At 40.8% G+C, this 14,341-nt stretch overlaps 1 protein-coding gene across 3 annotated transcripts in view; it reads right to left on the bottom strand.

Annotated features, from left to right (window-relative positions):
- Positions 1-12,563, bottom strand: part of mrtfab (myocardin related transcription factor Ab) — a 42,408-nt gene extending 29,845 nt beyond the window's left edge. For 2 of the 3 annotated variants that reach the window (XM_061706448.1, XM_061706450.1), the window contains exons 1-3: positions 12,326-12,563; positions 9,559-9,620; positions 7,211-7,378 (exon numbers count right to left, since the gene is read on the bottom strand). In XM_061706448.1, the coding sequence (XP_061562432.1) occupies positions 7,211-7,358 (148 nt within the window). In that variant the 5' untranslated portion in view covers positions 7,359-7,378; positions 9,559-9,620; positions 12,326-12,563. Of the gene's footprint in view, positions 1-3,538; positions 3,816-7,210; positions 7,379-9,558; positions 9,621-12,325 lie in introns of those variants that run through there. The other variant, XM_061706451.1, reaches the window with a different exon arrangement.
- Positions 12,564-14,341: the final 1,778 nt, after the last annotated feature.

Below are 14,341 nucleotides of genomic sequence, written 5' to 3'. Positions count from 1 at the left end.
GGGCCCCTGAGTTTACCAGGGGCCACGAAACATCACATAAAATTAGATTAATGAAGTATTCTTCAATTCAAAGCAATTGTTTTAGTCTTAATTCACATACTTAAAAACACAAGTAAAGGCTTAATCTATCATGATAATTTCTCGAGCTGGGGGAGCTTTCCCTTCTCATGCAATGGACTGGTCCAGCTTCTTACTGCTTATGAGCGAACTTGATTCAGAAAGAGGGTAGCAATTAGCAAAACAAACTTGTTGGTGCATTGTGAAGAAAATGAAGTGGCGTTGTCCCAGTGCCGTGGAGAAGAGGCAAAGGTGAGAGGATTTATTTATTTATTTATTTTTTAAATAAAAATGTGCCGAGGGTTTCAACCTTTTTCATGGTGATATCAAATGTGCGTAACCAACAAATGCAAGAAGCATACACTCTTGCCAGGTGCAGTAGCAAGATGAAGTGGGGTGACATGAGAGATGGTTTTCATCACAAAGTTGAGCATTAAAGAAGTAGAAATGGTAAACTATATTAAATGTTAAAGTACCGTAGATTAAATGTTATCAATTAAAAGTAAAAGCGGTGATCTACTTGTTAGAAAATAATACCCAAGAAGGATTTTAAGGACTTTATTTAGTGCAAGAAACAGGAGCATTTTCTCAAATTCACACTTTTTAGTTTACGATAAACAATATTCAAAATCTTTGCAGTACATGGATGTGGAGGGCTCCATGACTAGGTTTGCCTTGGGCTCCCAAATGACTGACTACACCCCCGTGAACAATTTATTGGTACCTTTGCCAATGAAGCCTGTTTTAAACTGCCAATAATTTGCAGTAATGCACCAAAAAGCTGTTTAATCAACCATCAGTAAACAACAAAGAAGAAAACTGTTGAGGGATTTGTTGAGGAGCTGACCCAAAAAGATGGAGAGCGCCAGTCAGAGGTTAAAAGGCCACTGAGGTGTGGCCCAACATTTTTAGGAGGACTGAAACATATCTTTTTAAATACTTGCCCAGACAAGTAGTTAATTACACAAATTATCCAGTGGGTGTGCTATTGATAATAATAACTTTTGTTATACAAGATATGCAAGTCAAATGTGACATCCTTAAGTCTTTGTTTCTTTTGGTCAAACACTTGAACCATCATTAATATTTCTACATATTTTTTTAAAGTTGTCTGCATTTGATGTGGCATGATTTAACACTTTGTGAACCTGCAAGCCCTTAGGCATATGTTAAAAGTGTGTGAGTGCGTTATTTCTCAGTGGCATGAGTGGGCTTGTGTCTGTGGGTGTGCATTCACCATTGCTCCTGTTGCTAGGAGCAGATCTACGGTGCGATACAGTGCTTTTCTCAAGCTGTAGGCAAAAGATCTGATCTGGTCTCGTCCCTCAATTCTCATTATCTAACAACAATTTCTTCGGTATCGCAAATCAAAATGTGATGAAGTATGTGTATTGTATGTGTATAAGTGCGTGTTGAAATACTACACTGTCAGGACAGGAAGGCTGGCAAAGCTTGTAGGTGCATGTCCTTGTACCAAAAATGACAGGAGCTATGAAGCAGCCGAGAGTCAGGGTGCAAGACTGTATGTTGGGGGTGGGATACTGTTGTGTAAATATGGACAGTTATCATACAACAACGTAGATCTTGCTACATACTGTCCTTCTGAGTGCAGTTGTTCAAATTCCTTCAAGCCACTTTCACATTGACTTCATGACAAATTGGTGTATCAGAAGCATTAACAGTACCCAGGATCTATTTTGCTCTTCCCTCCAGACAGAACTTACAGAAGTGGGACTTTGCCATGTCCAGAGTTCGCGTTGCCAGAACAGTTGCGACTTTATGCATTCTGATAATTAGCTGTATGGCGACGTCAGCGCAACAGTGACAACTGCTTTTAACACAGGGGGGCAGGGACAGTGAATCTTGGGTGTTAACACTTTACATTTGCTTTCAGTCTCTGATACGTCTACAATACTACAATGGGAGCCAGGGTAAAATGACAGTTAAAAGCCTTGAAAAAGCCATCTTAAATGGCCAGTGTGAAAGCTGCTTTAGTGTCATAATGGGACGTCAGAAGATACCAATTGTGATGCTGTTGGAGGGCAAGTGTAAACATAAGTTAACCACTGTTGATGTTTAAAGTTAAAAAACAAAAAAGCGTAGCCTTAACTTGCCATCATGCAAACGTGTAATATCTTGCAGATGCACCTAAAATCACATCTCACTTTTTATATTTTTAACTGTCCCATAAGTGTGAAAAGAAGTTAAACACTGTAATGTAATGTACAAACAATAAAACACTTTACACATGGTGATATTGGACAAAAGCCTCAAAAAAAAAAAAAAAAAAAAGGCACAATGCTAACACTTAAACTAGAGTCCTTTGAAGTAGACTAAGGTCTTGGGTGAAATTAATGCACAGTTGCTGTTCAAACTTTAGTGCAAATATTTTGGTATAATTCCAAATTGTATGACCTCAGAGGTGTTCAACGTCAGAGGTTCCACTGTGTAGATAATTATCCCACCTTGGCAGTGAAGTAAGGACACAGCAGCTGGAAGGGTTTGATGTCTTTGCACTTAAACCTTCACCAAATCTTTTTAGTAGTCATAGGTAAAGACTGGTCTCTATTAATGCAACTCGTAACATTTCTTGTCATGCCAGCTCATCTTTTGTCAAGATATGGAACTATTTTCCAAACCTGTTCTTCCCTCTCAAGTCTGACGAAGTGCTGTGTGGCCCTCCGCTATTGGCAGCCTCCCCATCTGTTACATAACAATGTTTCCCTAAAATGCCGCTGTGCAGGACTGGTTTCGTCCAAGCTACAAATCTCGCTGAAGAATCTAACGCTCTTCAGACACCAGCATGTTGCTGTTTGCAATTTTTTTTTTGTGTGTGAGGATGAAAACCGCTTTAGCTTCCTATCCGCCACAACCCAGCCCTAATTACATAAGATCCCCATGTAGGCTATCCCTACTGTATCTATTGTCATTATACGAAGGGTGGGGAGAAGGGATGCGATCTGTATCAGTCTTTGTTTACATGCCTGGATGATGTGGGCTAAAGAGCAAACACTGATGGAATTTCAACATCAAGTCCTCCCTGCGTCTTGCCAGTGCAGGCAGAACTGAGAGCCTCTGCCCTGGTTGTAGCTCATGTAAATGCCAGAGAACAATGCTATTAAGGATCCAAAATGAAACGTTAGGCCTTCTTTATGGCAGTGGTGGCACATGGAAAGAGGAAATTAAAATATCAAATCACAGCATAGGCTGTATTGTAAACTGGAACAATCTGTTCTGAGGGAAATCATTGAGTCATTTCAAATCTCACATACTTGGCTTACAGTATAATACATTGTAACCACAAAAAAAATATTAAAAAAACTATTCATTGGTTATTAAACAAACAAGGCACAAAGTCATTACATGCATGCAAGCACCCTCACCACACCGTACTAAGCAATGTGATTCAAATGAGTTTCTGCTGATTGACTTTTCCGGCATTTCTATCATTTACAAGATAAATAGCTGTCATTGACATTACCTGACAGGATAGTCATTTCCCTCTGGACCATGCCGAAAGGAAGCGTCACCCGCCGGGAGAGATTAGTGCTTCATACTTCCAGCACAGGCAATGTAAACATTGTCCAGAGTAAAAAGAAAGAAAGACAAAATAAAAATAAAAAACATGCACAGCTACAGCAGTCGAGAGGTGCAGAAAAGTCACACAAAACGTAGCAGCCAGTAACTCCACAGGTTGTGCCTCACATTCCCTTTCTGTGGACTGTCTACAAGTGAGTGCATGCCCCGGCAGAGAGGGCGTGTGTTGGAGTGCATGACAAGATCCACCCATTAGTTTCCATCTCTCAAGAGCTTCAACTTTTGCGTTCACGTTTCTCTGCATTGCCATTTACAAAGAAAGAGAAACACAATATTTGGTTGTCACTTTAGGGGGGGGTGCAAGCCTCATACCATTGACTTACACACTTTCTTGCTTTTCATTTTCCCTCACTTTCCTTCTGTTCCCTCTGCGCAGTTATGCAATAGTGTCATTTCAGACACCCCGCCCCTGTTCTCTTCCTGCACGTCCTTCTTATAGCGTTGCTGTGCAGCGAGCGTGCAGTCCTACACACTAAAAAGCTTGTCAAACTTGGTTGGTAATTATTGCAAACACGTTGTCATCAGAGTAAATTGACAGTGTTAGTTCATGGGAAACGGAAACTGTTTATCAGCCCTCTTCTTGTTGAATCACAGACAAACACATATGCACATATATAACCTATAAATGTGCCTGATCCTCTTCCTGGAAAACATGTCACCTATGTCTATAGACACACACAATTAATCGTGTAGCCTATTTATTACTAAGGAAGGAACCCTCTGCCCTAAATGCAATTGCATAACTTCGTGTGCGAGATAAAGCTTTGATAAGCATTATGGGGGCGTTCCGCTTTGTCTACCAGAAAACACTACAGTATGCATGCGCACATGCCTTAAAGCATCTTCAGGCGTGATTACTTGCAGGACCGCTTGCTGTAACAAGTTTGCTTCGTGCTGCTAGAACAAAGTACTAAATAGGCCAACAAGAACAGAGGCACTTCAACATTGTGAGTGGTACCCAGAGGCTATCTGTGTGGTAATGTGAGCGTGGCCCCAGGACATTCCTTTGATATCAACATTGTGGTAAAATGTTTTATTAAATGTCCCAATCTTCTGCATTCACAGATCAAAGGTTTCCCACATTTCAGTCGTCTTGAGTAATTGTGGATGGATTCGCCACCGTTGGAACTCCCAAAATGTGGTAAATCGTTTACTAATCTTGCCTTGCGCAATCGTTTTAAAGACACATTGACAATACTTCAAACAACTGTGTCTCCACTCTGCTGGGAACAAGAGCAGACTCATGAGTGAAGGTATGTGCAGTCAAATCTGGACCTATGCAGAAAGACCATGGAGACATGTTCTGCACCAGCCAGAGTGCATTTTGATCCTTGCATTCAGATGAAAATGACGCTGATAAACTTGATGCAAAGTAAAGGCTTAAGCGATTTTGTTGGGGACATACAAATGCTATCATACATGAAATGTTTTAACTTAGATTTTGTATCTTCAACAGTCAAGCATGAAGACTTGATTCGTCATAGAACTCCAAACCAATAGGTGGCAGTACATTAGAGAAAGCTGTGGTGGGATATAGGAAAATGCAAACATCCTAAGCACGATAGTAAGGGACCATCACGGGGAGTTGATTATTTTATTTGCTTTTTGATGACAGAGAATTAACATACAACAAACAGAGTTTTTTTTTTTTTACTGTAAATACCATTAAGAAACACTGATATGTCAATGAAACATTTTACTGTGAACCTAAAACCTAAAATGTACCTTTTTCCTATGTTGCTGTTCTGTGTTTGAACAGCAAAGACACAGAATTGGGGCACAAAGTTAAGCCCGCCATCGTCATTGGGGGGGGGGGGGGGGGGGGGGGGGGGGGGGGGTGCGAAAAGAGTCGTACAGAGCGGGAAACGGCTTTTGTGTGTAAAACTGTACACACACACACACACACCGATGATTTGGCCTAATTTGAGCATTTTTCCTTTCTCCTGAATCAAGTCAGCAAAAGCCATATTATGGGATTTCTCTGAAAGATTATCCTGAGCCATTATGCTGTGGTGTGAGATGCAATTAAGGGTGATTTTTACTCTGCGATCTGCTCGGAAACCAGCTGGGGCTGACAACTGAAAATGTTAAATGTTCAGTATTTATGATCACATACTCTTATTTGTGTGGTCAACACAAAGTTTGACCGAATCACGGACTATGTGATTGTGAGGTGGAACAAAACTAAACCCAAAAGTTTGCAAACAATTTTGCGAAAAAAAAAAAATTTGCCTGGCTGCTTCTTCTAAAACTATTGTTTCTTCTTCTTGGCATTATCCTGCAGTCTAGATGCCCTTTTGTACCATGCTGCCTCTCACAGGTCAGTCTTGGCACGACTACTACAACATCATCAGTGGGGATATATATGAATGTGTGACTTTGTTGAGTGTACACCACATGCTATAAGAGCAGTAAGAATAAACTTGCTGATTTTTTTCCTCGTCATGTGTGCAGTGTTTCATTTTAAAAAATGGTTAAGATGTTAAAAAACCCTCTGCGTGTAGCCTGCTTTAGGAAAGTCTGCAATGAGGTGTGACGCTTAACACCGACTGACACTCCCTTTCTCTGTCCTGTTTTATACATAACAAATCTTATTCTCCGATTGGGATGTTGTGGCGCTATGTGCAAGTACACATAGTTCGCTGGGTTCTCTGTGGGTCAAAGGCAGACAAATGCCTGCGACAGGAGTCTGTTACAGCTATAACGGCAGTTTTGAGGGATATCTGTGCAAAAGACTTAAAACTCAAAGATGTGTGTGGATGTTTCACTCAGCTGAGTTAAATTCTGTTGCACTCTAAGCCACAGTAACAGGAGGTCCAGAGAAACAAGCCAATTAGGTACAGCGGTGTCTTCACTCCCTTCATCCCAATGACCTCACTCTTGCACTCACATGCTTACACAAGGCTTCTTACTCATCTTTAAACAATCTCTATGCTGAGGTAAACTGTCCACTGACAAATTAACAAGCTGTACAAACACACTGACATTTACCTTTTGGTTCTGGCATCATTATTTCTCCCCACTTTCTATTCTACCTAAACATGATACTGTATACCATGTTCTCTGTAACACTGAACACATTTGAAAGAAAGACTGAGCTTAAGTAAAAAATAACGTTATCCATTGCAATGTCTCAAGTGAACATAACAATAGGTGATTCTAAATGCAGCTTTTAAGGCCCGCAGTCCTTATAGGCATAACGTAGAACCGTGGAAGTCGGACAACAGACAGTATGTCCTGTAACCCTGGTTGACTTTCAAGCTGTTCAAACTTCAAAACAATTTTTCCCTTAGGAAATCCAGGCTCATACTGTCACCACCACCTTCAGTAATGCTACAGCAAATGTTTTATGTAACATGTTACCATTCTCAACTGTCAAACTAGTGTCAAGAGAAGTTAATCGCTAAAATAAAATAAATAAAATTTGTCATTCTTTGAAGACACCAAAGGAAAACCTGTGTGTGGAAAACGTGTATGTGGAATTAGAAAACAAAAAATATTGTTCACCTTTTCTGGTATACTGCTTATGTAGTTGAATAACTCATGGATAACTCACCATTCTTGCGTTCCTGCAGCCGCAGTTCGTTTGGAGCAGGCTGCAGGGACAAGTCCTGGAGCTCGCTGGTCACTGCCTCGCTCTGAGGGCTGTGGGTGGAGACGCCCGCCCCGGTGACTTCCATACTGTCGGCTTGTAGCTGCAGCATTGCCAGGGTGGCAGAGAGACCTGCAACAAAAAAACAGCTTCATGATCATATTGTACCATGCTGCCATGTTATTCATGGTACATTACGGCAACAGCTGCATTATAAATAAGATCGGTGTGTACTATATGTTTAAAAATGTACCATACATATTTGAATTAGTCAATGTTCTCTGGAACTGCACACAAGCCTGATAAGACGTAAAAATAAGCTGACTTGTTGATCAGTAAAACTCTTCTTAAAGGGGTCATTTTGAAATTGTACTTTTAATTGCTTATATACAAATAGTATATATTTTATTATCTGCCTAGTTCTAATAGTTCCTCTTCCCTGAAGCGCAAACTTCCTGAGCCACTTTGTGTTCGGTGATGTGCCCATGCGCCACATACACACAGTGTAGTGTATGAACCACTGCCCCCACAGGCGTCTCTTGTTGCAAAGCTCAGGCTCCGTCCCCAGTTGTCATGGTAACAAAAGCCAGACTCGCCAATGCCATCGGCCCAGCAGTATATCGGGGTGGTGTGAGGGCTGCCTCACTCGCATGAGACAGGACCGGCCTCTGAAAACGGTCTGAATTCAGCAAGACAAGAATTAGGGTCTGTAAAGGAGACCTATAATTCTTGATCCTCAGGATAGTTGGACAAAAGCACGTCACAGACATATTACCAAGACACCAGAGAACTGTTCTAAATTGTGGGAAAAGGCATAATATGCATTCTTTATATGTTTTTTGCAAACTCACAATTACTGACAGTAATTCAAAAATTACTGATCACATACATAATAGCGCAATACATGATGAAATGCTTCGGGATCCATTCTGTCTTGCAACTTTGTTACTTTTTTATATTTGACTTAAAAAGTAGTGTTACTGAAAGAATGCCGTGACAGTTTTTACTTGTTTGCGTCACTCCATTGGCTTGTTGGCTGCATTAGGTTTACAACTATAATAATAGTCCCTGAGCTGTTACATTGAAATGTTCTCAGTCTAGGCTTCATCCTACACTGACAGGGAACAGATTTCTAGCTTGAAAGTGAAGCGGCGATAGGACAGATGTCCAATGACCTGTTACCTCACAAAAATGACGTGTGACAGAATGCGCTGACGAGTTGTCGGCGAAAATGTCAACGGCGCCGCGGCAAAGAACGGCTTTTGGCTAACATCAAAAACTGAACGTCAGATTGCGCCGTAAATCTGTCATGAAAACTTGGTACCCTTGAGATGATTGCCTACGACGTGAATCCTCTTAATCAAATCTTCCATTTTGAAAAACAAAAACAGACACAGGCTGAGTGACTGGATGGCACATTTCCAATTTGTGGTGATAAAATGGAGACCCGCTGCGTTGTTGTGAGTTGATCGCTCTCTTGGCCTCAATGCAAATATGTGTTCTCTGGCATTGTGGTCCTCGTGGGGATTCCTGCACAGTGCGCCTGAAAACAAATATGCAGCTCTGCTGTCTCACAATCAAATGCCAGCGCAAACATATTTGAATGGTAACACAGTTACTGCACAATTCTGTCCAAGCAACATTGACAGTATTGTCGTGATACAGTTAAATGCTCAAAAAGCTTGTGTGTGTTTTTATGTGCTGTCTGCCTCACAGTGAAGAGGTCCTGGTTTGAATCTCAGTTTGGGCCCCCCTTGTGTGGAGGTTTGTATGTTCATGTTCTCATGTACTCCGGCTTCCTACCACATTTCGGAAAGCATGCATGTGAAGTTAATTGAAGACTCTAAATTGTCCATAGATGTGAATGTGAATGGTTGTTTGTCTCTATGTGCCCTGCGATTGGCTGGGGACCAGTCCAGGGTGTACTCTGCTTTTCAGTTAAAGAAAGACGAATTCTAATTCAGCTCACGCTATAGAAAAAAATAATAATATTCCAGATGAGAACCATGCATACGCTTACATAATGTGGCGACTTCTGCAGTATAACATCGACTGTAACTTATTTATTGGAATTGATTGGCGCAAAACAGGAATCTTGCAACTCATCGTTCAATTTTCTCTGCACAGCAACACAAGACTCTCAGAACTGTGTATTACAGTCACACGTGCCCACACCCAAATATCCCAGACGTCACAACATTGACAACAAGCAGACGAGGAAAGACAAGTGCGGCAACATATTTTCAATTTTGGGCTTCAAGATAAGGACTGTGGTTCTGGCTTGATGCGTCACGAGCAGGGATCAGACTTACCAGATTCACTTTATCTTAAAGGGGCATGCTCCCATTCCAGTAGGTCAGCACTTCGAATATGCCTATTGAAGAATATGAAAGAAAAACAAAGCATTACTTATGTTATATTGATTGTCTTATTTCAATCCAATTTACTGGGTGTCCATAAAGTCTCTTTATAATGTAACAAATATATTACATATGCAAATGAATACCCAAATCTGTGGAAATTATAACAAAATTAGTCATACATATTGAAGTTCGTTATTTGTTTGGTCATTTTTTGTGTGCGTGTAATTTGGTCGTCCACTCTTCCCTCTAGCCAACATTGTCCCTGCCTCCATACATTTCTTGTGCCATGCGACGTGATGGTCGTGATGTTAGATGTTTTACTTAATACTTTGGGCGGCTGTGGTTCAGTAGGTAGAGCGGGTCGTCCAGTGACCGAAGGGTAGCTGGTTCGAATCACGGCTTCAACTGTCTGCATGTCGAAGTGTCATTGAACCCTGATTTGCTCCCAGTGGGCCTGACAGCACCTTGCATGGCAGCAGTTGCCCATTGGTGTATGAATGCGTGTGTGTGATTGTGAGTCTTTGTAAAGCGCTTTGGGCACTGTGATAGTGTAGATAAAGCGCTATATAAGTGCAGTCCATTTAATGCTATAGTTTTGCTGAGCCCGCCTATCCAATTTTGTTTCAATAAAACACAATACACTTTGTACCTTTTCTTGAGAAGTAGCCATTTTTAGGATGTTATTTAACAACACCCATTTCATTAACAGGGTACAGTGGAACCACGCATATTTGCAATTTGGCATTTAAAAATTCATCTATTCACTGAATTATTATTATTTTTTAGGAACCTATCGTCTGTTATTTGCAGAAAAACTTGCCCTTTCACAATTTTCTCTAACAAGGCAAAAAAGTCTTCAAGTATATATTTTTTTGTTTTCATAGCAACATACTCTTTGCTGTATGTATGATATTTATTGTGTTGTAGTGTCCCTTTAATTGAGACAACAAAAGGTTACTGTCAGCAGTAAAAAGAGCAAGAAAAAAATTAATAAAAATGCCGCTTAAGGCGGAGGATTGTTTCTCGCTCGCTCCGCTCCCAGCCAGACTTGCTCCTCCAATAAAAAGGACTAAACACTACATCAAAACAAGTCGAATCCGCGACAGAAGCGCAGCGGAACATCGTTAAACCTATCTACGACTGCCGGTTTGTGTTGTCACTCTATGGATCCCGCGGTTTCGGATCAGTAAACACCAAAGTGCTAACCATTGTAGAACCGACAAAGCAACGGACTTTCCCACCGGCACAAGCCGCCCACGGAACGTCGGCACCATCAATGTTACTCCAGCACTTTGCTGTACAGCCAAATGTTTATTGTTTTACACCAGACTGCACTGATACAGTAATTCAGCATCATAACTGTTGATGACTACATACATGTACTGTAGATTGTGTATGTGCGTGCTTAGCTGTGAGTTGTTTACAGTACTGTATTTGTTAACTCAACTCCACTTAATTTATATCGCACTTTAACAACAACCAAAACTGTAACAAAGTGCTGTACATGAAACATAAAAGGCAATAATTATAAATTCCATCCTAAATAACTAAAAATATTCTTTGCTAATTAAAACATACAAGAGCGTCCTTTACATGAGCAATTAGCATACAGTAGGTGCAAAGTTTAATTCCCTCTTGCTGCACATACATGTTGTGTGAAGCCGTTTGTAGACGAGAGGGAGGCGCAAGATTGATGTCATCAACAACCATTATGAGGACACCAGGATCATAGAGGTCGATGGCAGGGACAAATTGAAATTGTAATGTCGAGGTCACACTACAGCTCAATTTTGCTACAAGCCGACTTTGAAAATAAAGTTTTCTAATAGCTGATAATTTAGAGTAAGGCGCATACAGAAGGAAAGGTTAAATTCTTCAGACCCATTTCGTCCTCTCTCGCTACAATTTACTACATTTACGTACATTTAATTTACGTATACATAGTATGGCTATATGATTTTGTCGAAGTACATTTGACATATTAATGGTACAGCAATGTTTGAAGAAGTTTGCAATTGTTTGAAACATTATTACAGTGTTTTGGGATTATAGTTTGTGATATATATTTGGTTTAAGATATTAAAATAGGCAACAACAATCACTTTTAGGGTAGCGTCAGTTATTCGCGGAAATTCGTAATTCGAGGTCGGGATCAGTCCCGATTTCACGCGAATAGCGGTGGTCCACCGGTCCTGAAATACACTGATTCGGGGGGGGCAACAATCAACCATCATAGCTGTGGTATGAAAGTTTTGACAACAATAGCGCTCTACAGATTCCAGTTTTCAGGAGGCCTGCCCAAACTTGTCATGGGCGAGCAGCAAACGTACAGCTGTCACTGACCAAAACAGACACACTGGCTATGCTATTGTTAGCTCGTCCGGGTGGGAGTCAACCCCGGCTAACCCAAGAAGACAAAGCAGACGACAACCACACACACGTACACACACACACACAAGTATCATAACAACGTCAAATTAACAACAGTTCAACATTTATGCACGTGACCACCATTTGATAACGAAACCGGTTAGGCATCCATGATAGTTTTGCTAATCCATCCTAAATTAGCGGAGCACTATTAGCATGCCGTGCCACAACACGTTGCCGCTAACTACCAGCTAGCAGCTCACGTCTATCACGCTGTGGTCTTCCTAGATGACGTAATAGCTAATCGCCGTGGCCGCGGTTGGATCAAATATGTCAGTACTCTTACTTATCATGCCCGCCAGTTGTGTGTTTTGTCTGCGAAGATTACAGCTCAGACAGACAGCCCGGCCGATGCTACTTCCTGATGACAAAGGAAACTTTAACCGGAAAACCCTCCTCGACGTGATGGGATGCTCCAAAACGTCGCCCCCGTCAATTTGCAGCCACGCTTGTGTGAGTTTTATCACATCATATTGTCATGAACGCACATTTCACACAATGTACTATTCGTTCTATTGAATTTTCCCGAAACTGTAAGCGTGGGTAATGCGATTCGAACGCATGTGGATGACAGCAGACATTTCGCAACCGAGGTATTTGCTTCCATCTAGTGTAAGCTAAATGTACTACAGGTCAGCAAACTACAGTACTGCGGTGCCTTGAGATACGACTACCCGAATCACCCGATTTATGACTTTTTTTCGAGATATGAGCCGATTGAGCGCAAACTCAAGATACGAGCGCCGTATAGTGGAAGTCAACGCAACTCACTTCACAATAAACAGCAATTTGGCAGATGGTGAACATTTCTTCAAAGAGTCTTCAAGCCACTAAATGCCACTCCCGGTTGGAGTTGACTGTCACACTGAACACAACTAAAGGCAATTATACTTTGTGTATTTAAAAAAAAAAAAAGAACTTTGCCTTAAGAATGCCCACGCTAACTTCACGCTAACACACATGGAATATGCCAATGGGATTTGAACACAAAGCATCACATGTAGCCAGACAATATCACGATACTCACAGGCATATATTCTTTGATATCTATCGAAAATATTACTGCAGTTTACTATGTCACAGTGGTTGTGAAACTATTCTTTGTGTCTGAATGACTGTGCTATACTGCCCCCGGTGGCCAAGGCGAGCACACCAGGAGCAGCACAATGAATTGAATTGAAACGTTAAATCATGATGAACAAACTTTACAATTCTTTACATTCTATTCAATTAACTTATATCACTATGTTTTTTATAAATTGCAAATATAATAGTTTGTTATTTTCCATATTAAAAAACAAAGAACAATTTAGTTTGGTGTGTTTGGTTGCACTTTGCACTTTCTTGGGAGCAATACTGGGATTAAAACAAGTTAGCTGACTAAAACATGTGACGTGCAGAGCGAATGACACTTATGCTGTGTGAGACAAAGTATAACTGAACATTCTGTGTGGATGTTAGGAAGTATAGTTTGTGAACCCAAGCAATATGTATCTGAAAAAAAGCAAAGGTTTCAAACTGATTTAGTGAACTGAGATTTCACTAATAGTTCTCCCCTAATTGCTTGCTCCATTGTCCCCCCCCCCCCCCCCCCCCCCCACACACTTCACTTAAACTGGAAAATCTGAAGAACACTCATAACTCAAAGTCATTGCCCTGAAGTCATGACAAAATAATTGGCCAATGGCGGCTCGTATCTCCCAAAATTTTGGGGCACTTGTAAATTACGCTACCACTGTAATTTCCCCAACATTTATTGCAGTGTGTCAGTTTTTACATGAGAAGAAATATTTAAACAGGAGGAAAAAAATGTCACAAAAAGTGAATACACAGATTTTAATTATGCACACACTGCCATCTAGTGGAAGATAATTTAATTGCTCTGCCTGTCATTGTACGTCGCTGGCATATTATAGACAGACCAAGTAAATCAGAGAAATTGGATAATTTCCTGATGCACACCTAATGATCACTGCAGTACTGTATATTAGTGTTTCTCACGGAACACCACAAAAGAGAAATGTTGCAAAAACTATAAATATACTGAAACAACGATGATCTCGTGTCAGTTTACTCACAAATGGTCTGACTCGGTGTGAAATCTGGGCCTGTTTACTTTTGTTAAACACACAGCTATTATACTGTTATGCTTTATGAATGGCAACAGGTGGCTATGTACCCTCTGTCATCCAGTGGAAGAGCATTTAATTGTTCTGCCTGCCACTATACATCACTGTGGCATAGGGAGATGAACAAAGAGGAATTCTTTGTAAGATTCAAGATTTTATTATATAAAACAGTA

Source organism: Phycodurus eques, chromosome 19 (genome assembly GCF_024500275.1).
Source record: "Phycodurus eques isolate BA_2022a chromosome 19, UOR_Pequ_1.1, whole genome shotgun sequence".
Lineage (NCBI taxonomy): Eukaryota > Metazoa > Chordata > Actinopteri > Syngnathiformes > Syngnathidae > Phycodurus > Phycodurus eques.
This window is presented reverse-complemented; position numbering and strand designations above follow the sequence as displayed.